Source organism: Agelaius phoeniceus, chromosome 12 (genome assembly GCF_051311805.1).
Source record: "Agelaius phoeniceus isolate bAgePho1 chromosome 12, bAgePho1.hap1, whole genome shotgun sequence".
NCBI classification, from domain to species: Eukaryota; Metazoa; Chordata; class Aves; order Passeriformes; family Icteridae; genus Agelaius; species Agelaius phoeniceus.
Window position 1 is genome coordinate 5882973 of NC_135276.1, and position 26738 is coordinate 5909710.

General features: G+C 50.9%; 1 protein-coding gene across 1 annotated transcript; it reads right to left on the reverse strand.

Annotated features, from left to right (window-relative positions):
• Positions 1–565: 565 nt before the first annotated feature.
• On the reverse strand, positions 566–26701 carry LOC129125578 (hydrocephalus-inducing protein homolog). The gene is made up of 29 exons (XM_077185114.1): positions 26624–26701; positions 25403–25528; positions 25031–25150; positions 24763–24897; positions 24373–24572; positions 22393–22517; positions 21621–21822; positions 21026–21209; positions 20571–20670; positions 19955–20073; positions 18707–18930; positions 17611–17678; positions 16652–16887; positions 15829–15929; positions 14216–14351; positions 13607–13768; positions 11259–11411; positions 9161–9399; positions 8559–8814; positions 7426–7569; positions 7115–7258; positions 6313–6626; positions 5824–6127; positions 4603–4701; positions 3708–3917; positions 2364–2501; positions 1886–2063; positions 1276–1407; positions 566–699 (listed from the first exon to the last, which is right to left on the reverse strand). Exons 1-28 carry the CDS (start codon positions 26693–26695, stop codon positions 1283–1285), a joined length of 4614 nt encoding a protein of 1537 aa, XP_077041229.1. The 5' UTR covers positions 26696–26701; the 3' UTR covers positions 566–699; positions 1276–1282.
• Between the last annotated feature and the right edge of the window lie 37 nt (positions 26702–26738).

A 26738-nucleotide genomic window follows, 5' to 3' on the forward strand; every position in this document is an offset into this window, starting at 1 on the left:
CCAAAGTCTGTAAACCTGCAGGTTTCTGGCCAAAGCTGCTCATATTATATTAGACCTGCTTCTATTTTATACTGCATTGACAATATGTAGATACTATATTAGCAGTCAGTTTAGTCATAATGAGCCACATAATCCGTGCCGTACATCTCACACCTGACCAAGAGTGTTCTCTCTGAGCCTGCCACAATCCCCAGTGTTATCTGGGCCAAAGTACACCAAGGTGACGTGGTTGCTATCAGACTGTCATCCATGACCATCCTAAGGGCGTCCCTGGCTTCATGATGGGGGTTTAGAGCATTAGCTCTCCAATTCCAGTGGCAAGGGACATGGTGGGACTTCAAGCAGTGGTTAAGGGTGGCTCTAAAAGCTCCAGGTGCTTCCCACAGGTGGAAAGGATCCAGTTCTCTGTCCTGAAAAGCTTCATTGGGAGAAGAGGAAGACTTTGCAGGATCTCATGGAGTTTGCACCATGCCTGGGCAGAGCCCAGCCTTCACAGATCTCTTCCCATAAGTCATTCCTTTCCCTGCTTTATTGGTAAACAAGGTGTGCCAATGCCAATCCTCGAGGTTCTTATGGCTCAGTAGGTTCTTCAAAGAGCTTCCCAGTTTCCCTTGGTCTTCTCAAGGTTTGTCTTCTGAAGAATATTTGGATGATTCAGTTTCTTTATCCTCAGCTGAAACCTCAAGGTTGGCAGTATCACTGGAGAAGAAACCACATCATTCCCATCATACACGTATAGAAATTGCCTTTTTTTTGAAATAATATTTTTTTCCGCTTAACATCTGTATTCCAGAACAGGAGAGAAATGCTTTGTTGAATCATACACCAATAAAAAATGAGGGCTATCATGAATAAGGCCATTTGGAGATCACAAAGTTCACCAGTTCAGTTGCCCTTCCTGCCATTTACACAGCAAATGAAGAAGAGTTTGCTGGTGCTTGGTCCTTCACTGACTCTGGATATTCTGCTCACTTTCTAGGTATAAACACTTGAATACAAATATTTCTCCCAGTTACAAAAGAGAACACACCACGAGCTCTCCAAATTCAGCAAGTGGCCCAGAAATCTTGTAATCTGATTATGGCAGTACCTATCTGAGAGCTCCAAGTATGGAGGATGGGCTGGCCACAAGCAAAGGCAACTTTGGGAGGGAGCACAGCTGCTACTCCTCCAGTTTCCCAAGTGGGAATAACCCTCCCACCTCTTCCACCAGAGCCAGAATGCTGCTGGGGGAGCCCTCAGCTGAAGGGGCCCTGGGAGATGTTGGGCACTAGCCTGTTGTTCAGCTCTGACAATCAGTGACTCCATCAGTGACTCCATCACCACACATGGTGACAGATGATTCATCCTTTTCCTTTTCTTCTTCCTCTAGGTTTTTTTCTTCCTCTTGCAGTATCTCCTCTTCTTCTGAAGGAAAAAATTATCCATAAATAGAAGACAAGGCACATTGCCAATCCCATTGAAGCTGAGAGGTCCCACTTCCCCAACACTGGCCTGTCCCAGAACAATGGATGCTGCTGCTCCTCTCTGAATCCTCATGTTCATTCTCTCTCACAGGGGATCATGTCACCCCCTGCAATGCCACACACATCCAACCCTGCCAAAAGCCCTGCCAGCCTCTCTCACACCTTTCCCAAGCTTTTCTGCCTGGCCATCATCTTTACAGGCCTACAACAATGTGCTGGCAAGATCCTGGGAAAAGGATCCTGGGAAAAAGCCTAAATGGGCTCAACTGCTCAAAACTCAGGAAGCAACCACGGAGGCCAAAGTGTTGGTCTGGCAGCCCTGCAACTTCCAGGCTTGAGGAGATGGGTGTGAGCTGCCTGATGTGTGATGGCAGGGGAGAACCAGGGGATCTTCCTGGGAGCCAACAGACAGTGCTCACCTTTCAGCATCCTGGGGCGGTACTTGGTAACCCCAGGGAAGGTCCCCTTTCCCTTCAGGATGATTTCTGCTGGTTCCAGGTGAGCCACATGGACCTGGAAAGTCTTGTGGAAGACTCCCAGCTTTCCTGGCAGATAATAGACTTTGAACACTTGCTTCTGGCCAGGTGCAAGGAAACCCTGCAGGGACAGGAGAGGAGGAAGGGACTGCATCAAAGCTTTGATGGGGGATGGCTCAGGGGACAGACAGGCTGAGAAGACAGGTTCTCATCCAGAAGAAACCATCAGACCACATCACTTTCCACCTTCCTTGTGCCCAAAAGCTCACACCTCCAACCCTGGGGTGCAGTGTGTGCTCCTGAGCTCTCGCAGGGCTGGGGCATTTCCCCCCACTTTTTTCCCCTCTTTTCCCCCTTTTTTCCTTTAATTCTCTCCTGGGCTGCCTGGCACAGGGCAGAGCCAATGTCTTGTGCTACTCACTGCATTGGGCACGACCACAGGCTCTCCAGGCAGAGGCTCTGCTGCAGTGCCAGTGGTGGAGCTTGGCACCACGTAGGTGAATTCCATAACCCCGGTGTTCCGCAGGGTCACCTGTGCTTTGAGGACTTTGTTAAACACCTGGAGAGAGGACAGAGGAGGGAGAAGTTACAGACACAGGCCTGATGCTGGCAACCTCCTTCCTCTTTCATGGCATTGACAGCACACAGCCACAATGCAACCACACAACTACAGAGAGATGGTAAAACCATGTAAAGGCCAGCAATAAATGAACCAGGGGACCAGGTCCTCTGCTCTCTGAGGGGTCACCAACAGCCAGGAGAAACAGAGGATGTGCCACACTGAGATGTGTGAGACGAAGCCAAAAGCTTATGAAGTTAAAGAATGGAAGCTGTTGGTTCTGCATGTTGCTGTTTGTGGTTTGGATTTGTTCAGGTTGGTTTGTTGGGTGTTGCTGTGAGCTGGCAGAGGGACAGGGTTGAAGACCTGACCAAAAGGAAGGAGGATGAGAGGGGAGGGGACAGAAAGGTTGGCATCAGAGAGAATGGAAGTTCCTGAGTACCCCTCCGAGGGGAAAGGGGCCAGAGACTGTCCCAAAGGGGATACAAAGATTGCCTTTTTGTTGGAGGGTGTGTTTGCTCCTCTCTGGGGCAGGGAGACACACGTCCAGCTCAGCTGAATGGTTACTAATGAACAGTTTTGTTTTGCTTTGACAACTTTGTCCCCATTGAATCGTATCTAAAACTCAGTGCATTTCTGAGAGGCATTCCAGAAGAAAAGGCACCTGCATGCAAATATTGGCAAGAAACAGACAGGTGACAAGAGAGACACACAGGACAACACAGGCAGTGCCAGGAACTGGAAGTATCTGTGGACTTTAAAGTGAAAAGAAGTAAAGTGGGGATTATTCTGGGACATTGTTTTCAGCTACAGAAGTGACTGAAAGCCCAACTTCCTCCCTGGATGATTTTGTGGATCAAGCAAGAGCATTTGACAAGAGCATCTCCTTGGAGCTCAAGCTTTAGGAGCAGATCAGTGGAGGGATATCTCAGGGACAGGCCCCTCTGGACATCTTCACTGGGAGCCTTGTGCTGCCAGGAGGCAGTGCCAGGTGCCTTGGAGAGGAGGGTGTCCTGTCCCTCAGCCAGGGGAAGGGAGGGGAGGGTGGGGATGGCCATTTCAAACCAGCTGGGCTGCTGGACGTTTCTCTCAAAGGTTGCATCCCAAGGCCCAGAGCCAGCAGAGGAGCTGAGAGGGGCAGAGAGCCTGGGATGGAGGTGGCCATGATGCCAGACAAGGAGCTGTGGCAGGAGCAGCCCGCGGTACCTGCAGCCCCCAGTCGATCTCCTCCACGTCCAGTTGGTAGCTGGGGCACGAGGCCTCCCCGGCCAGCACCACCTCGTAGGTGGGGCCTCCCTGCACGTGGCACAGCGCCCTGACACTGGCCACGATGTTGGCGTGCCCAAAGAAGGTGAAGGTGACCTGCTCGCTCTCGCCTGGCTGCAGCTCACCCCACAGGGGCCGGACATCAAACACCTGGAGGGAGAGGAGGGGACATCGAGATGCTGAGAGTGGAGATGGATGCAGAAGAGCAGCTGTGTCCTGAAATAGAGTCACAGCTGGAGGGGCCTATTCCCCAAACACAGCCAGAATCATCCTAATCTCATCCTGTGTCCGTGCCACTGACCAGTGGAGGGACCATGGGGAAAATCTTCTCCCATAATCACTTTTCCATGAGTATACACTACGTTAAAGTCAACTGGAATGTCTCCTGGCAGCAAGAAATTCTCTCTGCTGCAGAACATGTCTTTGGAAACACTTCTCACTGTCTTCAGAAAAACAGGAGACTTGGAGGTGGGAGCCCTTGGAGCTGGGGGAAGGCTCATCTGACTTCTGAGGCCTTTTTCCCTCTCTCTCACTCACATGCTGTTCCTTCAAGCTGCTACAGCCAGAGTTCCTACAAAAATGTCCTGAAAACCACCTGATGAGGTAAATGGGAGCAATGCCCTCCACAGGTGCTGCACAGGCAGCATCCTGGGGCAGCCCTACAAAACATCCCACATGGGCTCTCCAGTGACCGCTCGCTTCAGCAGAGCTTTGAGATGGACTGGGAGGGATGTGAGGCCCCTCTGTGAGCAGTGCTGAGGGCCACCAGTGGCACTGGGGCTACAGAACCACTTCCCACACTGGAAACATGGACGTGAGACAAATTCCCACTTACCTCCTGCATTCCCAACTTGGGGTGCTCCATCTCTGAGAACCAACTCAGTCCCCTCATCCTCACCGGCCTCTGAGACGCCCCAGGAGTGGATGCCAGCCCCTGTTAAAAAGCACCACAGGCTGCAGTGAGCTGGCTGCTCTGAGCAAGATCACTCTGCTGCAGGCTGCACCTCCTCACCCACCAGGAGCAGCTGAAAAGGGGCCTGGGCACAAATCAAGGGTGAAAATGTCCAGGCCATCAGTTGAGTGTGGGTCCAAGCCCACCCACAGATGAGACCTGGGCTCCATCTGCACCTCCTACATCAAACTTGCCTGGGAACTGGGTGCCCCCAGCACTCAGGCAGGGAGGGTTGGAACTACATAATCTCTGAAAGTCCCTTCCAAGCCAAACCATTCCAGGATTCCAGGATGGCCACTTGAATTTCCCTGGTTTACGTGTGCATACATGGCAACAACCAGGAAATAAAGATGATTTTGTGCTTCTATTTGAAACCATTCAGCCACACTGTTCATATAGGGCTTTGTTTCTCCTGATTCAGAAAAACTGTGCAGTGTAGAAACAACTGGTATTTATGTGTGAGCAGATACAACCCTTCTCCTTAAACTTAATGCCAACACTGGGCTTTTGAGTAACTCTTCTGCTTCCTTACACCTTTTTTTTTTTATTGCCCCATGAGCAGCCTCTGTTCCCCCTGATGCAGAACAAGGGGCCACTTCCCACTCCAAAGTACTAATGTTCACAGGCAAGTTGGCAGATCAAAGGCCTTTTTCCTTGTTTGGGGGAAAAGACGGTGACTTTGCAAAGCCTTGCTTTATAAAAGACAGCTCTGGAGCTGTCACTGCAATACCAGCTTCTGGGTGAAGGCAGAGATGTGAGTGCTCTAGCTGGGTTTGGAAGGGGCTATGTGGAGATCAGGACTCTTCATGGATTGACACACATGGGAAGCTGGAAGCCTTCTCATCATGATGCAGATAAAGACCTCATTTTACATTGTAAAGAAAATAAGCCAAAAAATCCCAAACTCAGCACAGGTCTGTAGGATCTGAACAAGCTTCTCTGAGCAAAACTTTCCTATTTCTACCTCCCCAGACATCCCATGTCCAACTGCCACTTTCAGGGCACAGGACAGAAGGGCAGCAAAAAGGGAGGTTGGCACGAGTATGATTTTTTGGTGGCAAGTTGGTGAGGCAAAGCAAGTGGTAGGTGCACAAGAAAATCCACCTCTGTTTCCAGGGAATGCTCTGCATCTGCTGGCTCCTGGTCAGAGTCCTCCTGAGCAGAATCCTCCTGAGAAGAGTCCTCTTGAGCAGGATCCTCCTGGGCAGGATCCTCCTCATCAGAATCTTCCAGGGCAGAATCCTCCTGGGCAGAATTCTCCTGGGCAGAATCCTCCAGGGCAGAATCCTGCGTTGTTTCCGGGGTTTCAGTCAACTCTTCCACACTTTCAGTCCTGGAGTATCTCCATGGAAACACTCCCTTCTTCTTTGGTGACTGTGGCTTGAATTGAGGTGGTGAAGGCATGAACCTGGAAAATAACATAACTGTGATGGTGGACCTGCAGTGGGAGAGAGAGGTGCCTGCAAGAGCAGCTCCTCACTGCACTGCAGCCCCTGGCTGGGTGCCGGGGTGCTGAGCTCAGTAACAGCCACTCCAGAACCAGGCTGGAGCAGCTCCATGCTGGGAGCAGCACGGGGATGATGATGCTCATACCTTATGGTGTGCACCTTTCTGTCTGTCAGGAATGACCAGTGGTAGTTGACAGGTAGTGGGCTGCAGTTGGTCATCCCCATATGCAACACTTGTTCAGTGTCATTTATGATGCAGCCAAAGTCCACGGCCTTGGTCGGGAGGTGGAGATTTGGGAAGTAGACTTCCCCCCGAACACGGACCTTCTCCACATGAGGATGCTCCATGAAGCTCACCCTGAGAACCTTCTTTACCACCCAGCTGATCTTACTTTTCTTATAAGCTGGGTTAAACCGGATGTAGAGATGAAGTTCCTTCCCCACATCCACTCTCAAAGGCTGCAAGGAGATGAGCAGTAATTAATCACCTGTGGGATGATGTCCCAAGGTCTGGCAGCATGAAACAGTAAATGCTCCAAGTGACCCCAGCACGGGCTTCTCAGTTCATGGTTCATCTCTCTCCAGCAGGGCTCTGGCTGCAGGCACCACAGTCCAGTCCAGGATCCCTCAGGCTCCCGTTTCTGTGCTCAGCCCCAGTACAAGGGGGTGGCTGCTGGAGAGCTGGCATGGCTTTCCAGGAGACACCTTCCCTGCATGGCTTGCCTCCATCTGCTTTCCTTCTCCCCTTTCCTCATGTTTTAGAGCCAGGATGGATCTTCTCAATTCAGATAAGATTTTGATTCCTTCAGCAGCTCTGCTGATTCAGCTCAGGCCAATCCACTGCTGACACTACAGTATAAACTTCTCAACTTGAGGACCTCCCAACAGAAGTGCACCACCACATCCCTCCTCCTCAAACCCCACTGAAGAAGCCCACAGAGGCTCACCTTGGCATTTGCAGGGAGGGGCTTCTGGTTCTCATTGCAGACCAGGAAGGGCTGCTCCAAGTGCAGCACAATGCTGAATGGCAGGGAGCTGGTGTTTTTTAATGTCAACAGCTGGTACTGCAGTGTCAGGGCATCACTGGGTTTCTACAGAAACAGGAGACAAGGGCAAACAACCTCAAGTGCCATAGACCTCCTTCCCCTTCCAATGCATGTCACATTTTTCAGCCCCAGAAGTGCATCTATTTCTATTTACTTCCAGCCAGTTTAAGAGTTACACCTTTAAATGCCAGGATGCAATCTGGTGACTTTACCTTTTCCACACGGAAAGCGATGGCTCTGGGGGACATTTGCACTCCAGGGCAAATGAAGTTGCAGATGACATCCACTTGCAGGATCTGTTTCTTTGTTATCTCTTTCCCCACCACAGCGTGACACAGCAGCCGCTCCTTCACCTCCTGCACACAAGAGTCCCTTGTCTCCCAGTGTGTGCTGGCAGGCCCAACACCCCACACTGCCTTGCCACCCACCCATGGGCCCCATTCCTGTCACTTGTTATTAGGGACTGTAGTTAGTCTCTGCTCTCCTCAGTAGCTCTCTTTTCTTTCTGTGCTGCCACCTATTTACTCTAACTATCTGTGCCCAGGGGTCCTGGAGCCAGGGAATGCATACCAGACTTAGCTGGCAGCTTCTCTGCAGAGTTTCATTCCCCTGGAAAGAAAGGTCCAGGTAGGAGAACACTCCCAGACTCTGCTAAAATCTCCCCCTCTGAGTTGCTCTCCAGGGGTGCTGCAAAACCTGGCTGCCCCTGGGACACCAGGGCTGGCTGAGACACTGGGGCAAGCAGTGATAGAAAAGTTGACCAAAGTCAAATTGTCAATTCTGATGATCCCTGGGAACAGTTTCCTGCCTGGATGGACATTGCACTGATCATTAGAGCTGGCACACTGTGTTTTCCCCTCCAGGACTCATAGCTAGAGCAGCCCTGTGCCCAAGTTTGTCTTCAGAGGAAAAGCAATGCTGCTCCCAGACACTCCTGCCATTCCCAGGGCTTTTCTTTTACTCCCTGGGTAAAGGGTTTTTCCCTCAGAAAAAGCACTTGACAGTAGTTTAATTTGCTTCCTGCCTGGGCTTCTAGTCTAAGTTCAACTTCTTTTCTCTGCTCTTCCTTTCTCCCTCAGCACATGACACAGGTAAGCCCTGTTTGGCCAAAGGAGCAGTACTTCCTTCAGCCTGTATTTTGGGATCAGCAAGTTGGGTTTATGGTAGTTAGGGAAACACAAAAGAGCTGTAGCAACTGCTGGTGGCCAGCAAGGAAAGCAACTGGCCTTGAAACAGCTTCTTGAAGTCACTTGCTCCTTTTGCCAGGCCACTGTCAAGGGGCTGCAGAAGAAGCTGCAGGGGGGGGATCTGGTGGGGAAGGCTCAGCCCTGGGCAGGGGCCTCACCTGGACAGTGCTGGAGCAGCCTTCCAGCACCATGTCCACAGTCTGGCCCGGCCTCAGGTCCACCTGCACTGGCCGCACCTTGAACACGGGGCTGCCAGGCCTGGGGATGGGGGCAGCCCCTCGGCCCTTGGTGGCAGCGGGGGCAGGGGCCCGGGAGCCGCGGCGGAAGGTGCGGAACCCTTCTGTGCTCCAGTACAGCCGCTGCGTGCGGCGGCCTCTGTTGGTCAGCTGGAAGTGGTAAAAGCAGGGACTGAAGCTACAAGAGAAGAGAGATGGAAAATGTCATGGCAGCTGTTATCTCCCTGGCATCACTCAGCTTCAGCTTCACCCTGATGGCATTCCCTGACTGCAATAAAACCTCTACCCAAAAGGCTGCCCAGGCTCAAAGCTTCAGCCCTGCCAGGTCTTCCAGCTTTTCCATTTCTGTGGCTTTTCAGGATATCTAGCAACTCTCGGATGACATATTTCTAAATGAATTCCTGTGGCTTCATGGAAACAGAGCTAGGACCTTGAGTACTGAAGAAGATCTAGCCTGAAGGGCTATGGAAAAATTGTTCCTAGCTGAACACACAGGAGATGTGGAAGTTTCTAGAGTCTCCTACCTGAAGCAGGACTTCAAGTCGAGCTTCGGAACGAGAGGTTTGTCTGTGACAACTGTGGTGCCAATGCCCACAGCCTGGAGAGAGATGATGGTCACAGGGTTGTTCTGAATGAACACCTTCACCTTCTCCTGGAATTTCACTGTGTCATTCAGGTTTGCTATGACAGCCACAGACACCTCAGAATTAGGGGGGACCACTCCTTTGCTGGGCTCAACCCTCCAGCAGGAACGTTTCCCAGCCTGTAGGACAAGACAAACACAAAGTTAGATGGAAGCCATGGACCCCACTCTGCTGTGAGGTGCAGGAAACAGGAAGGCTAAAGAGATGAGTATAAAAACCATAAAGGTTTAATTTCCCTAAATGTAAGCTATGGTGTCCAGCACAGCAACTCCCCAAGAGCTTATACAACCTGTATTTTACCTTCCTTTAACACACTCAGGTCATTAGCCCTGTTTTGCTCAACCCAAGGGATGCTCCTCCTCAGGAGAAGGTAATTCCCCCTGCTGGCTCTCTTTGGAGTGCTTGCCAAGGGAAGCTGTTTACTCCCTGCTGGCTTCCTGGCAGCAGAGCTGGGTGTGCACAAAGGCTCACAGCCAGAGGAAGGCAGGACTGCTCAAATCCCAGCCCAGCAGCCACACAGCTGGAGGACACTGCTGAGAGCCTGCAGAATAACTCTGCAAAGCCAGCTGAGCAAAATCCCAAATCTCCTTTCCCAAGGGGCCATCAGTGCTTCTCAACACCCCCTAAAGGACTGAAGCCCTCACTCCCCACCAATCATCAGCTGTAGAGAGGTGCCCCAGTGCCCTCTGCCTAAAGAAAAGTCACCTCCAAATGCTTATAGCAGAGCAGGAAAGCAGGAAGCAGAAAGAAAACTGGACAACATGTGCTCTGTGGGCATGGCCCACTCTTCCCAAGAACTCTTGTCATCTGCTTTCTCATGGACTTCACAGACTGGCCAAGAGAGCTGGAGGCTGCCCAAAGGAGGGAGGAAAGGCCTTGCACCAGCACAGCTGTGCAGACACAGCTCTGCAGGTCTGGCCCTGGCAGGAGCACATGAAACCCAACCTTTACACACCATGAGCACCCAGCCAAGGTGCATTGCTCCCTGCAGAGGCTGAAAGCAGAACTCCATTGTGGAGTCAGGGAAAGCTGCCCTGCCAATCCTCCACTTTTGGATAACGTTTATCTCCCAAACAGCTGGAAAAGCAGCAAGAGGAAAATTCACACCCCTCCTCCAGGCCCAAGAGGCTGAGCCTGGACTCTCACACAACACCTGATGATTTATCCACAGACACAAACAAATCCACAGTGTCAGGGCTGGCTTTAACCAGATCCAGAAGTTGAACCCACCCAATATACAGAAGATCAAATGTCTTTTCAAAGCTTTTTTCAAGCCTTTCACAGATGCCCCCTCCAGCAGGGAGCACATCCCACTCAGACCCAAGCCACGTACCCTTCCTGGCTGCTCCTCCTGCCAGAGGAGCAGCTGCAGCTCCAGCCCTGTGGCCTGTCCCCCTCTGTAAGCTCCAGGAATGCAACAACCTTCCTCTGCAGGTGATCTCCAGAGCCATTCTGCAATGCTACAGAGACCACAGGCTCTGGGGGTGCACAACCCTCACAGGTGCATTTGTTTGCAACAGCACTACTGGTCTGACCCACAGGAGTTGTGAAACTTGCCTCCCCATGAGCAGCTTGAGAGCAGATCTCACACCCTGGTTTCTGCCATTAACACAAGTTTGGCACAAAGCAAATGCAGATGGAATGGAGTCCATGGGGAAATCCATGCCCTCTTAGGAGCAAAGGGCCACAGGTTTCTCTTGTTCTGAAAGCTCCAAAAACATGACTTGCACAGTTAAGTATCTTCCACAAAATAAAGAGAGAACTTGAAAACATGATCCAGACTCATTTCTGCTCCAGCCTCTCTGCAAACTATTTCACAGAGGCGTGCCTGAGATCCTGGCTCCTCTTGCTTGCACTTGGATGGAATATCTTGCTTCCACTCACACAGAACAATACAGAAATGTTGCATACAAAAAACAAGTCAAGGGCTGCTAGTAACCAGCACTTTTCCCTAGAAAACAGCCCCACAGACACTTACCATCTCCACCTGGAAGGTTGCAGGAATCTCACACTGATTGGCAAGGTGGAGAGTTTTGGAACGATCTTCTAGGACTGGGATAGAGCCGAAGTTTATCTCCCTGGGATGGACATAGACAACGGGGCCCTGGCAAACGCACTCCAGACGGATCTCCTGTTCCAGGAAGAAGGTAGGAAAGGTCAAAAAAAAGACACAACAAAGGCAGTTTTAAAAGCACAGCCAGCTCTAAGAGCATTCCTAGACTGGGGATAATGATGGCCCTTTGAAGCTGTCGGTGGTGCAGACTGAAACAGAAGGCCTGGAGCAAGTGTGGGGTCTGCAGTGATCCCACCTGAAAGCCACAAGCTCCCATTATCAGAGGACAAAGCCCTGCTGTTTGCCATGCTTGCTTCTTCACACCTCTTCCACATGGCTCTTGCCTTTACCTGCTGCCTGCTTCATTCACTGCTCCACCTTGGCCCAAAGCACCCTCCCACCTTTCACTGCTGCACAGCCATCCTTGAACACCGAGTTCTTTACAATTCAAAAAGCTACACTGGTGAAGCAGCATGAGTCAGAAGCAAGGCAGGCTCTTCAGAGTCAAGATGAGGCAAGTTAGTTGCCTTCAATTTGTGCTTATGTGTAATATTCATATATAGGAGTAAGGGGCATTAATTAGCAATTGCATCATTCAAGCAATATTTTTTCCTTAAAAAAAAGGCTGAACTGACTTAATAGTCTGAAACTCAAAAGGATTGTTCTTGCAGAGCTGGCACAGACGGTGGGACAAGGAACATGGATCCCTTTGCTAAACTACCTGCTCACACCAGTGGAAACCAGGACAATTTATTCAATCTTGTTGGATTTCACTGGTCCTAAATACCCCAACTCTTACACAGGACTTGAATGCATAAAACTCACAACACCAATAAGATTCACTGGAGGGCTTGGAGTATGATTTAACCACAGAAGAAACCAGCCTCCAGACCTTTTGCAATGTCTGACTTGAGGGAATGGCATTGACAACTGCCAGAATTACCTTAGTCAGAAGGAGCAGCATCCAGAAATGCACATCCCTTTGGGACATACATGACTGTGCAAAGAAGAGCCAGAAACTATGTACCAGGGCTGGTACCTCAAGAATAAGGAACTAAAGCCCTGCATGATGAGGGATCTTTTATTCCTCTGGGAGAAGGCAGGCCCAGGGGGCTGCAGCCTGGCTGATGCTGCTGCCCAAGGCTCCCTGGAGGAAGCTGCAGGGAGGAGCTGTGCCTCACCAGCTGGCTTCACTTCTAGGTGACAGTGGGACAGAAGCAGCAGAGGCAGGGCAGAGCCCTTTGGAGAGGAGCAGAATAGCACCTGGAGGATGCCTGACCTGGCTTCAGTTAGGGTGTGACAGTGGGACAGATCCTCACTGAGGAAAAGGCTTATAAAAACACACAAACCCTTCATCTACAGGATTCTTAAAAGGGACAAGAACAGCCCTGCTCAGCAGTGCCACGGGCAGTGTGACACACAGGAAGGAGAATAAAAGCAGACAGCAGCTTTGTCCTCAGTGTTACTGCTACACACACCCCCCACATCCTGCAGCACTGCTGCCTTTGGTGGGGTGCTCATGGCACAAACCAGACTATGGAGGGATGAGGAGCATCCGTGCCTGGCAGGCTGGGCCTGTATTTTGTAGCCACTCTTGCTGTTATGATATATGCCTCTTTAGGAGCTCTTTTAGAATCTTCTTTACAATCCTTGGAATCTTCTTCAGAATCTTCAGAGTCCTCTTTTAGGAGGCTTTAGTTCAGGAATTGCTTGCCTTATCCATTTCCAAACTTGGTGGAAAAAACAAGCAAAGCCTGTGCTGCAGATGCAAGTTGTGTGGATATTCATATGGTTTTGGCTGGGCTTTTGTTGAGGAGATATGCTGGGTATTTCTCAGACCTGAGGGACCTGGCTTTCAGAGAAGCCTCCGTCCAGCTCTGCACAAAACATTCCTTCAGTGTTTGCCTTAGCAAATGGTGCTGTAGCAGGATTCAGGGATGTCCCTGTGTGATGCTGAACAGTTGTAATGAAGCAGCACTTGTGTTCATCTGATAACACGGCAGAGAATGAGACCCAGGGACTGATCTGGGTTTCAGCCTGGGGGTGTTATCCCATCTCCCAGATTTGTAACTCTATGCTGGGTCAGGCACTGAGATTGCCACCTGTGAGACTCCCACTCTTCCTCTTTCCTAGGCATGAGCTGCTGCTTGTGCCCCCAGTCCCTTCTGTCCTTGTCCACCAGCCATAAATCACAAGTTCCTGGAAGAATCCCTGTGCAGTTTCCACCCCACTGGGATGAGCTGCTCAAGGCACACGTGTCCCCTTGCTCTCACCAGTGGGGATTCGCTCCCAAACACGGCCAGCTTAGCAGTGATCTTGCACTGTCCCAGCAACTGGGCCTCGAGTTCAATTGGGATCTCCACCGAGCTGTGAGCCTCGATAATGCCAGAGGGTGTAGGGCTGAAGTACCACAGAGCAGCCTCCTTCTTGTGTTCCTGGCAAGGACAGAATCAAAGGCATCTTCAGGACTGAGGAAACTTTAAACTCCTTAACCTCTACCACAAGAGCAACTCCCACATGCTTTTAAAAATTCTCAGGAGGAAGCAAAAAGGCAAAAAACAAGATGCAAGGTGTAGGTGCTGAGCATCACCAGGGGGTCCAAAAGTTGCTGCATCAGAAACACCCACCTGGGTGCTGACAGCCTCCTTGCATCAGATTTTCACTACCCTCTAAGCTCTCCCACTTGAAAGCAAGTCAAGGACTAGACTCTAAACATCTTCCTCAAGATGTTAAACTGCTTCCTAAAGTTTGTATTTAGGTTCTTGTTCTCAGAAAACCTTTAGCTTTGAATAGAAACCAGCAAGGTCTTATCCAAACCCATTTATTCCCCTAATAAGCCCCTCAGTAACATTTGAGGGGAGGAGATGGATGCAAGGCCAAACCTGAGTGAGAACACAGTAGGAGGCAGGAAAGTCGCTGTCATTCACCAGGGTCACCTTCTCATCATAACGGACCTTCAAGCAGCAGTGCCCCAGTTCCAGGACAGGGTTGAGCACTTGCAATGAAGGAACGATGCACCTGGGCAAAGAGATGACCCCAGGGCAATTAGAGACACTGGGAGCATGGAGAACTTTTGTCCTCCAGGAGCATGCAATGGAGCAGAAGATATTTGCAAATCTAACAGAGTAGAGTAGTAGAGTAGTCCTACAGCAGTCCAGAGCTGTCTTAGCAGTTTTTCCCCTTCTCTGCCCAAGGACACTTGCAAGGACTCCTGTAACAGTCCCAGTGGTCCATGAGCTCTGGGGGAGCCTTTCCAGTGAGGACCAGTGCCCACCAAGGCTCAAGGAACACAGACTCCAGTGTATCAGTGAAAATGACTCCCTTTTCTCCTCCAGCACTGTTGTCCTGCCTAAAAACTGAATCATCTCTTCCAGCAGTGGAGGGCAAAAGGCCCACAGTGCAGGTGATCAACTTCTCCCAGTTCTTAGAGCTCCCTCAATTCTTTCCCCCATGGGTCTCTATAGTAGAGGCTGTATTGCACTTGAATATGCATGTATTGTACTTGAATATCTGTATAGAGGCTTTGCCCCGGGAGGTCCTGGTTGTCCTTGATGGGCTGCAGCTGTGATGTCCTTAATTGGGCTGCAGCTGTGACCAATGAAGAGAACTGGGATAAAAGGGGGTGGGTTAGGCAGTCAGGGAGAGCCTTGGAGGAGTCCTGAGTTGAGAAAGATGCAGAAGAAGGGGTCTGTGCTGTGAAGATCTGCAGCCATAAGAACATGCCAAGGAGGTATGGGACTTTAGAAATCTGATAACAACAGTATGGGACTCCAGAAATAGAACATCAACAGGTCTCTACACTGAGTGTCCCCATTTGTGCTTGCTTTACAAAACAGCAGCCCAGGCACTGCCTGGATGGCTCTGCCTGGGAGAGGGTACAGCACCAGGGAACTGCATCCCTCTTGGCATTAAACTGACACCCACAGCAGGGTGGAGTTCTGCTGCAGCAACAATGACTTTTGGTCTCAACTCTGAGAACATGACTCAAAAGAGCCAGAGGGAAGCAGTGAAAGCTGAGCTGACCTGCCACATCAAGGACTACAGTCCTCTTTGTAAGATCTTTTGCTCTTTCCACTCCTGCCTGGAGCCTCTTCCCCACTGCACATGCAGTGCTGAAGTGAACCAGACCCCAGCTCTCAGCAGGCTGCTCACTGTGTTCCAAACCACTGCTGCAGGGTGGTCACAAGCAGCACAAGTTCACCACTTGCAGGAAGGACAGGCAAGCCTTTGGAAATTTGTTCCAGCTCAAGCACCAAACCCTAGGCCAACAGTTAATAATGTTATTCCTGCTCCCTTTAGAAAAAGGCCTGGGGCCATGGCTGGCTGTGAGCAGGGGGGTATCTCACTATGGGCTGCTTTCCTGGCACTGTTCTCATGTCTAGATGGGCAGATCCAGCTCATGAAGCAACACTTCTCCTTTGGAGCTGCAGCCAGGCAGCGTGCTGGTGCTGGATGCACGAGCAAAGACAAGCAGGTGCAGGAAAGGTGTTGGTACCTGGCTGTGAGGGGCAGTGCAAACGCCTTCTTGCCGACATCTTCCGCGTCCAGCACCAGCTCCAGCTTGTACTCCCCAACAGTGTTGGGACACAGGGTGACCTGGCAGAAAAGAAAAGAAGTGCAACAAATATTTGCTAACTCCCAAAATCTCATCACCCATGTGTGCTGGAACTCTTGTTCCATGGTAGACAAAGGGAGGATTTTGCTTTAATTTTCCTGCTGGTCCATAAGTAGAGCAACAGGCTTTGAGAGTAAAAAAAGCCCTCTGGCAATATCAGATTTGCTAAAAGGGCTAATTTTTCACTTGACTACAATGACAAAAATGCAGAAGTCTGTTGTCTTGAATGGAATGAGTCCAGCCTTACAGCAGGAAGCTGAGGGCAGTGTGGCCCAGCACATGCTGGGCAGTTCATGGCTGCAGAGTATTTTCTGTCCCCACTGAAGATTCCTGCAGTGACTACAACTCATCTGCTGCCCAGGAGATGAGAAACGAGCAGGAAGAAAAGAAAACTGCTTCCTCCAATGATATCTCTCTCTTTAACAGCAACTTTCTGTTTTCATCCTTCCTCTGCCCACTTGCAATCAAAGAAATCACTCTCAAAAACACAAGAATGGCTTCTTGACCATATGGTATTGATCTCAGTGTAGGATTTTGGAAACAAACCAGTGCTCCTTGAGGAACATCCCGGGTAAGCCAGCTAGCAGAGGCCTCCCAGCAGTGCAGATCTCTCACTCCCAGGATGCTCAAAGCTGGCACCAGAGCTAAAGCCCTCCCACACTCCAGTGAAGCTTCAGCCCCAGCAGCTGGGCTCTTCCCATACCTTGATATCCTGGGATCCCAGGGCACGGACGGTCCCGCTGCAGGGACTTATGGTAAATTCCCTTGGCTTCCTCAGAACTTGAGCTGCCCTCCTCCAAGCCTGGCTGCTGGGTTTGACTATCTGAGTAGAGCTGTCAATACTGGGCAGTCCCACGCCATCCCCAGGAACGTAGAGGAAGAAGCCCATGGGTGTTAGGGAGGTGTTAAACAGGCAACACTTCAAGGTGCGAGGAAAACCTAAGAAAATGACACAAATACCCATTTAGGCATCAATATCTCATGACTGCTGGTGTGAATATCCTGCTGGTAGGATAAAACTGGGCTTGGATTTTACTGCTTTGTGATCTGAACTACAGCTCATTGCAGTGGATCTATGGCTTGGCTGGCCAGCTATGTGTGGAGCAGACATCTCCCAGCCTGCTCACCAAGAGTCATTTAAACCCAGATGGGGAGGAAAAACCAACTGCAGGCACAGCCCAGGGCTTCTCCATGCCCGTCAACAGTGACTGCAGCCGGGAGGCAAGAGAGGCACAAAAAGGATGTCACAATCTCAAATGCCACTGAGGGAAGCACATGCAGACAACATTCAGCAGCACAGTTAAAAGAAACAAAGATAAAACAGCTGCCCCCAGCTGAAGAAACCTTAGGAATGAAATCAGATTAAGCAGGATGAATCTGCTATTACAGAACCATATTCCTGCCTGGTGCCTTTCTTTATTGTGCCACTAACTAAAAGGGAAACAAGAAGTGGCCAAACAGTGATGCTGACTTTTTATTCCTTTGGTCCTGTTTGATCTCATGATGGCAAAAGGGTACCTGAGGCACCAGCAGCCCTGGAATGAACACCCTGAAGAGGCTGTGGTGGAGGAACACGAGTGATGAATGCTCTTATGTTCAAGTGCTCCATTTCAGCACCACACCAAGCTCTGACACTGTGGTGCCAGCCCAGGGCACACTCACCAAAGGCAACGTCACCGAAGTGCAGGGCAGGCACATCAAAATGGAAAGTGGGTCCCATCACAGAGCCCCTGCAGGGACAAAGGCAGGGAGGCAGTGCCTCTGTTAAAGGGAATCACAAAGGGTTTGGGTGTCCTTAGGCAGAGGATGGACAAAGGCAGGGAGGCAGTGCCTCTGTAAAAGGGAATCACAAAGGGTTTGGGTGTCCTTAGGCAGAGGATGGACAAAGGCAGGGAGGCAGTGCCTCTGTTAAAGGGAATCACAAAGGGTTTGGGTGTCCTTAGGCAGAGGATGGACAAAGGCAGGGAGGCAGTGCCTCTGTTAAAGGGAATCACAAAGGGTTTGGGTGTCCTTAGGCAGAGGATGGACAAAGGCAGGGAGGCAGTGCCTCTGTTAAAGGGAATCACAAAGGGTTTGGGTGTCTGTAGGGAGAGGGTGGATAAAAGCTGCTGTCAGAGCCACCCTGGGTTTCAAATCACCCCAGCACCCTGTGCTCAGCACAGCACCCATGTGGGCAGGAGGCAGCCAAAGCAGTGCTCAGCAGCTGACAGATGCCCAAGTCCTTGGCACAGTTCCTGCTGCACAGTTCCTGACTCCCACATCAGCCCTTTGCTGGCTGTGCAAAGGAGGCACCAGAGCACTCTGTGCACAGGAGCTGGGAGCACAGCTTGTCCCCCACAGCATGGCCATGAGAGGGGAGCTGAGGCTGCTGCTGCCCATCTGGCATGGATTATTAATGGAAGTTTTTAAAAACACTGCTGCTGCTGCAGAATCCTCCAGGCTGGCCCATCTGCAAAGCCTTGGGGGCCTTGCTGGGTGTTCAGGTGGGACATCCCAGAGCAGCTGCTGCCCAGAGCTGATCCATCCCACTGCCTGCAACAGCCTAAGCAGGAGACATCCCTGCAGGGAGTAGCCACTCCTGCTCCTGGGTACCCACACAGGGCAGCAGGCACCCCCAGACTAAAGTGATGCCAGAGCCAAGATTAAGACGTCAGGCAACACCTTTTTTCTCTGTTCCACCACAAAATGAGGCAGATGGAAGATGATTACCCAGAGACAGCTACAGATGTGCCCAGCAAGCTCCCAAAGCCCTCCTCACCTGACAGTGAAGGTCACAGGCTTAGGGGATTCGGTCACATGGAAGTGGAATTCTTCCTCAAACTCCCCCCGGATGGTGGGACAGAAGGAGACCCGGATGACCTGGAGCTTCTCTGGTGCCACGATGCCCTCCTGGGGCAGGAAGGTGAAGCAGGAGCCCATGGCTGTGGTTGGAGGGATGAGTTTGAAGGGAGCCTCAATAAGCCCATTGTTGATCAGGTATGCCTGCAGTAGCAGAAAAGCAAAGTGGAACTACATGAGGAATGTTCCTTTCTTACAGAAGTCTGAGTCACTTTCAAATTAAACTATTAACTGCTGTAAAAGACAGAGGATGCCCTGTGCTGCTGCATGGCAGAAGCAAAAAAATACAACTTTGAAATACAGCTTTGTATAGCTTTGGGTTTTTCATGCAAAGCAGTGATAACTTCACATAACCAGAGTCACTCTGGGGTTTTCCCACTGGCAGAGACAGTCCACTTTGACCTGCAGCCCAGAGGGGCTGCTCAGCATCACCCAGTTCATTCACAGCTGGCCCTAAGAGCAGCACTGGGCATCACAGCATTACCAGTGTCATCACCACAGTGATTTCAAATGTGCCCAACCCCACCATGGGCAGGGCATGTTCAGCTTCCATTGCAGCCCAACCTGTTTACAGCAGAGTGGGAGAAACCAGGAGCAAAGATGTAGAAAGTTCCTTTGCTTCTTTCCCAGAAACACTTGGCTCTTTCTAGAGCCAGAGGTACATCATGGCTGAAGTGTGGTGAGGGACTGGTCAGCAAGGGAAAGCACTGCCAAGGGCTTTGAGCAGCGCTGAGCCAGGAGGGTGGACGGTTTTCCTCTGACTCCCACGAATATGCAGGAGGGACATGACTGAAAACTGTTTGCAGTGGACTTGAAGTCAAATGCAGCCAGTTTGTTCCAGCTGCTTTTGGACAGCCTGAGCACAAAGGTGATTTGTGTCTGGGACTGGAACAAAAGCCTCTGAACATGCAGCTTTTTGACCCAGTGTTAGTTTCATGTGTCAAGCAGTTTTGCAGGAAGCCTCCCAACTGATCTCCAAAGAAGACTGCCCAAAAGCAGGGACTGGGGTCTCATGAACAACAGACCCCATCCAAAAGATCCAGATTCCAAGAAATCCCCCAAATTTAACTAGTATCCCAACTACCCAAGTTGCCAGGCATTCCACAGGTCCACAAGGCTCACTGCTACCCTAGGAGCCACCAGCACCCACCCCAACCCTGCTGCTTACCTCATATCTGTGGGTTACTCTGACAGAAACCTCCCTGATGTTCATTTCCTCAAAGTGGAAATGGACCTGGGGCCCAAGGCCTTCCCCTGTGAGGAGCAGGGGCAGCCTGTTCTCACGGCCTGGGGAGAGATTTCTATTTCAGTACAGTAATTCCTTCTGCTATCCTGCATTTGCCAGGCTGCCTTAGTGCTAGTCCCTGACTCTGTGCTGCATGGGACCGGCTCCTGATGTCCCAGGAGCAGATATGGACCCTTCTCTTCCCTCAGGAGATGCAGTACATCCATAGAGACCATCCTTTCTTCTATCCCTATGTTGAGCATGGAACTTTAGGAAATGCCAGAAATTTTGTTTTTCCTCCTTCTGGGTGCACCTCCCTTGGGTGTTTTTCCCAAGGGAGGAGGAGCAGACTAAATACAGGCAGCATTCAGAACAGCTGAGAGGGGAAAAAATCAAAATAGAGGAGATGCCCTGGAAGCTGCAGGGACAGTGGGCATGTGCCAGCACTGCCCTGCCGAGCACAGACCCTCCCCAGCAATGGCACAGGGGCCCAGTGATCTGGGGGAGTGTTTGCAGCTGGCCTTCGTTGCAGTGAGAGGGGCAGGGGAAGGAGCCGTACCCGAGATGTCGCAGTAAACTGTTCGCTCGTACACCTGGGCTGCCTGGGGCGTGAAGAACACGCTGATTTCAGCAGAGCAGTTCGGCCTGATCTCACCCTCCTAAAGCAGAAGGAGACACCCAAACATTCATCTTCAGACATCACATTTCTTGTTTTCAACCACAGTCCTGTAAGCTGTTATTTAGAGCATCAGTGACAAGCAAGGAGTGAGTAACACTCATAAGAACACTGACAACAGAGTTTGGAAGCTTTAGTCAGGCTCCTGCTGCCTGCCAGGAGCCCACAGGGCAGAAATGCTTTTTGCAACCAGCTCTCTGACCTCACCAGAATCCCCATGACTTCTCTCTTGGCACACAAAGCCAGCTGAGGCAGGGATCAGTCAAGTGACCTTACTCAGGGATGAGGAGGAAGAGGAAGAAGAGAAGCAGGAAGGGAAGCTCTCAGCCATCATTTACCTTCGGCTGAAGGGAGAAAATGTCATTGTCTAACAGCATGGGATCCCCTCTGATCTTTGCTATCTCACTCTGGAAGGTGTGGTTGAGAAGAGCAAGGCGTTCTCGGCAAGTGATGTCCAGTTCACGCTCCTTCAGAAAACCATACAACTTCTGCCTTTGCTGCTGATATATCCTGTGATACTGCCTGCAGGCATAGGAAAGACAAACCCAGCAGGTTGTTTAATGAGCCATGTCTTTGCTGAGAGAAGTGGAAGTGCAGGAGCAGCTCCCCAGCAAAGGGCTGACCCTGAGCCATGGGGTCCCAAATGGATCAGAGGATCACTTGTTCACTCCACACTTGCAAGCTCAGGAGAGCTTTCCAAAGCCAGCAGCACTCAAGAGAACCTTCTGGCTCAAAGCCTCTGCCCCAGCTGAGGGAGAATCCAGCAGCCACCTCAGGCAGCTTTTCCTGACACACAAGTGCTTGGGGGAGGCAGGTAGCGATGGGCTGGTTTACTTACCCAAAGCCATTCAAAAGCACCAGTACCTCCTGAAGCCATATGTTAGTTCTACCCTTGGGCAAGGCATGGCACTGAAATGGATCTTTCCAACCTACCTCAGCCTCAGCTGATCCTCCTGTTCCTGAGTAGCAACAGCCTTCCACTGGAAGCGGGTTGTGATATCACTGCGGTTGTGGATGAGCACAGTTGCGCTGTTTGACATGCTGATGTACGTCTTCTCCAGGGTCACAGTGTTCCTGTCCAGCCCGATGGGGGCATCCACAGCTCTTGCATGAAGGCTTGTGTGGGTGTCTTCACCTGGAACAAAGCAAAGGGCAGTCTTTGCTCACTCACTGGCTGATGGAAGCACAAGGAACAGAGCAAACCACAGGCAGCAGAAGAAAGTGTCACAGCTTTTAGCTGAACGAGCAGTTCCATGGCTCAGTCCATGTATCACAAGCTGAGAGCTGCATGTGCACAGCATGACAATGTCCTGACAACCTGCCAGCATTTCACCCTCTAGACCAAACCCCTACCAAAGGCTCCCTCATTTCCAGAGCTTTCAAAGCTTCATTATTCCCAGCCAGCTCCTGGGATTCATCTGGGCTCAGACTTCAAGCTCACTGTTCCTGTTGCAGGTGAGCTTTTCCCAGGTGAGATGCAAACAACAAATACCTGACATGCTCTCTAGAAATGGCATTTACATGGAGCTCTACAAGGATCAAGATGACAAACTACACGACTACAAACCAGATGACTAGAAAATGAACCTCCTGAAAACTATCATCATCTCCCTCTTGAAAGCCACGGCCACAGCAGCCTTTCTGCTTAGAACAGGCTCTGCTCTGAGGGATGCACAGAGTGCCCTGCGCAGTGCCCAGCACTCACCTGTGTCGTAGTGCACAACAAGGGACCCGGAATGGTCACCAGTCTTCAGTGGCTGAAATTCCACTGCCACCTGCACAGCGTCACCAACATCCAGAGCTCCCGTGGTCGGAATGACAGAGAAAGGGCTGCAACACAGAGATGGTAGGACTCTTGGTGGAGATTTGGGGATGTTAACCCTTTTGCAGTCCAGTTCTGCTCACTTGTGCAAGCAAAGAGCAAACCAACCACAGTCAGCAGAAGACAGAAGAGACAGGGTCAGAAACAGCTGCTGACTCTAGTGTGAGGAGATCCAGCCCTCACAAGATCCTGTGGGATGAAACGACCTCATCTCCCCCATACTCTGTATCCAGCTCTCTGCAATGAGGCTCAAGGGTCCTTTGCATCTTGCTTACCTTCATCAGGCATCAGCTCCCCTTACTGACAGAGGGCAGTCAGCTTCTCCCCTTACTGGGCAGAAGCTATGGCCATGAGGATACCAAGGACCAAGTACTCTTGGTATAATTTAGAAACAGAGCTGACCAGTGAGCAAAGCTGGCAATTTTATGACCAAGTCTCTCAAAGCACCATTCACCTGCACTTTTGGTAAATGCTGTGTGCAAGGAGGCTGCAATCTGTTTCAAGTCCCATGGTACCATTATCTGCTACAGCCAAACGTTCTTTTGTCCACTGGTGCCTTAACTGCCATTATTAAATGATTTTATTTTGGGAGAATTGATCTCATTAAAAGCTGCCTCCCACACCAAGGAAGACAGAAAAATTATGGCTAATTGAATTGCCTCATGTGTCCACTAACACTTATTGCAGGAAGAAACCCAAATATCATCTAATCTTAACATACATTACTTTTAAGTGATGGTGTAACACCTGGCATCAAACAGCATTAACTATTCTAATAAATTCAGTCTGTTAGGTTACAGCAGCTCCATCTCTGTGCTGAAAAATTCTGTCCAGAGTCAGCAGCTCACAAGCTCCATCTTTCCCTCTGTCACTGCACCCTGGCTCTATTTCATCTACTTCAATATTTAATTCCTGAAGTTCAGAAACTCTTTAAATCCCTATCAAGCAGGATCCAACATGCTCTATAGCACTCAATAGAACTGCTGGCAAGCACGTTGTAAAAGGATACCAGACTTTATTGGGTATTTATTTTGGTGGTGACAAAACAAGTTCTGGAAATCCCAGAGAAAAACCGTGCATGGATTTACAAGTTCCTGCCTACATATTTGCACTGTCAAAAGCAGCAGCCTGTTTGAACAGCATCTGAGGAGCCTGGACTGGAGCTGCCAATAGCTTTGGCAGGCTTTGGTGGAAGCTCCTCTCGGACCCTCGCGTTTCACAGCAGAAAAGTCAATTTGCCTTTTGACCTCTGTTTTGCCAGGGAAAAAAAAATCAAAGCCACTCAGTTGCCTGAGGTTAGACAGCAGGTCTGTGCTGCATTCCTGAGCTCAGCTCCTACACCAAGACCTCTGGAATCGCATAACTTTCAACACACCACCAGACAAGTGAACTGGTTTCCTTGCAGATATGGTGTCAAAAATGCATTACCCTCTCTGGTTCAGCCAACAGCAGAAACAGTGATTGTCTTCTGAGACTGACAGGAACAGCACAGGCTGTCCACAGCACAGCTCACATGAGGCATCTGATGCAGGGACCACTGGAGAGCCACTTGCCTGGGGCCTCCCAGAGAATGGGTCTGTTTGGCTGGCAGTGGTGAGTAAGCATTTCAGAAGCTGCTTGTGCTCAGCAAGCCAGCTACCAACATGTTCCAGCACCCTCCAGGAAATCTGGGACAGAGAAAGCTCAAAGGCTGCATCCTGCTAAGAACACTGAAAGCAAGAGCAGATGCCATCCATCCTGCTCACTTCCAGCCAGGACTGCAGGGCAGCAGCTCTGATGCTCTGGTTCCTTTGCTGCTCTTTCCCAACTCTGCTCTCACCCAAAGGTGATATCCTTTGCACAGGGACAGATGAGCTGCCTCACCTCTGGGTGCTCAGCTGGTAATGAGCTGTCCGGTTACCGACATTGTGAACCAGCAGCGTCTTCTGGGTGCGGTGCTTGACCGGACATTCGGAGAAGTCCACCTGGGCAGGGAAGTCCAGGATGGCTCGGGGACCAATGGCCCGGATTGGCACAATGAACTCTTCCCTTTCAGTGGTGCAGAGGAGCTGGTGGAAATAATCCTGTGGGAAAAGAAACTGTCTCAGCACAGAGCCTTTATCCCCATCTTAAGCACAGGCAAAGAGTATCTCCCAGTTCTAGATCCTCTGATACCAGAACAGGTCCTCAAAACCCAGGCCAGATGTCCTGAATCCAGCCTTGCAGGTCCACTTTCCACTGCAGACACCAACCTCTTGGGCCCTCCAGACTCACCTTTTTCTGCCCAGGGGTGAAGAGGATGCGGACAGTCATGTAGAGGCCCGGTGGCACCTTGCGGCACGCGTCATTGGGGCCCACCAGCTGGAAATAAGGTGAGCTCTTCATGGTGACCTTCACCAAGTGAGGAACCTGCAGGAGAGACATGGAATGATGGTTTTTCCACTTGTGGAGACAAGTGGACATGCCCTGGTGCCATCCTTAACCACTCTTCTGTGCTCTCCTCTTCCAGCACAGCGTTAAACCTCCAGGTCCCGGCACTCACCTTGTCCCTGTTCCTCAGAACCAGCGGCACTTCACAGACCTCATTGGGGCTGTAGTTCTGGAACACCACCTCTGGTGGGCAAGGCTGAATTGAGCTCTGCTCTGGGTCAGCTGCTGAGAACTGCAAGGAGAGGCCAGAGAGAGCAGAGACAGGTTCAGCTGCTGGGAGGAAGATTCTGCTCCGATCCCCAGTGAAGTAGAGACTCTGGGTGAGCACATCTGCCCAGCCCACACTGCGCAAACAGTGGCTCTCCCACCTCTGCCCTGGACTGATGAAAAGCTCCTGGAGCAGGCTGAGCAGGCTCAAGCCAAGCTGCTCTTTTGGCATCCTCCTCAAATATCTCATCAAACAGCAAGGGCAGGGAAAGGCTACCTTGTGATGGGAGGTCCCAGGCTTGTCTTGAGGCTGGACAGCCTGAGGCAGCCTCAGCTTCTTAGCTCTGGCCAGCCTCTGCTTGGTGCTCAGAGACATCTCCTTCTGGAACGCAGAGGGAGTCAGCTGAAAGGCAAAAATCCAGCAAGAGTCTCAGAAATGCCCTTGCTCATGAAGGCTTTTCTTCTTCACTTATTACTGATGAATAATTTGTGATCACAGCCACTAGGACAGTTCTGGAAACACTGGAAGTTGCATGCTGAAATACTTAGCACCAATAAATTAATAATACAGAGTGCAATAGACATACTCCAGCCACATGGCTCTGTCCCATGAGTCTCTCTGTGGTTTGATGGGACATGTTTGGGGATTTCTGCTCTTGGGGCATTTGTTTCCTCTTACATTTCACTGGATTGAGGCAGTGACCTTTCCAGAGAGTGGGGAGGAGCTCTCAGAACTGCCTGAACTCCACCCCTGCACAACACTCAAAACTCACAGGCAGGAGATAGCACTGCTGGCTGAGTCCAAGGGAAGCAAGCAAGACAAGCTGTACCAAGAGTGAGGTGCACAGGAATGTGTCCAAGTTTTAGCTCTCTCTGTAACTTAGCATTGGTTTTCTCTGTCTGGGCTGACAGAGCCCTCGAGAGAAGAAAACAGAGGGATGTCCTTGGCAGAGCCTCAGCAGTGGGGCATCTTCAGTCAAGCGAGCTGCAGACAGCAAGGGACCTTTGTGGCCCTGGCTCCAGTGCTGCCTGCAGGGCTGCATCTGTGCCCACCCAGGAGCTGGGAGAGAACAGCTGCTTTGGAAGCTCTTCCAGCTGGGACCAGCCGTGGCTCTCAAGGCTTGGGGCAGAGTTTGAGCTTTCCCCCTCACATGCCCAGGTGCCCAAGGGCAGCTTGGTCAGAGCAGCACAGGTGAGTGCCCAGCCTGACAGAAGGAATTGCTGTGGCAAAGGGGAAGGAAAGAAGCCCATGCTGAGGGCTTCAGCTGTACATTGGTTTCACTTGGCTCTGCTGGCACAGCCAGGCAAGGCGCTGGGCTGTCCCTGACACATCCCACAGTGTTCCCTACTGCACCAGGACAGCCCCAGCAACAGGAGCATGGCACAGAGGGCTGGGGAGGGGCTCTGCAGCTTCAGAGCACTGCTGGACAACAGGGGCAGGGAGAGCAGGGACACCAGGGCAGTTTCCAGCCTTAACACAGCCCCAGGGGCTACTCACAGTATTAGGCTTAAGTCCTTCCCTAAGCAAAAGTCGAGGTGTTGGTGTCCTTCCTGGGAATCCAGATGCCATTGTGAAGTGATGATGTCACAGATGAGTGACAGTCCCTCAACAG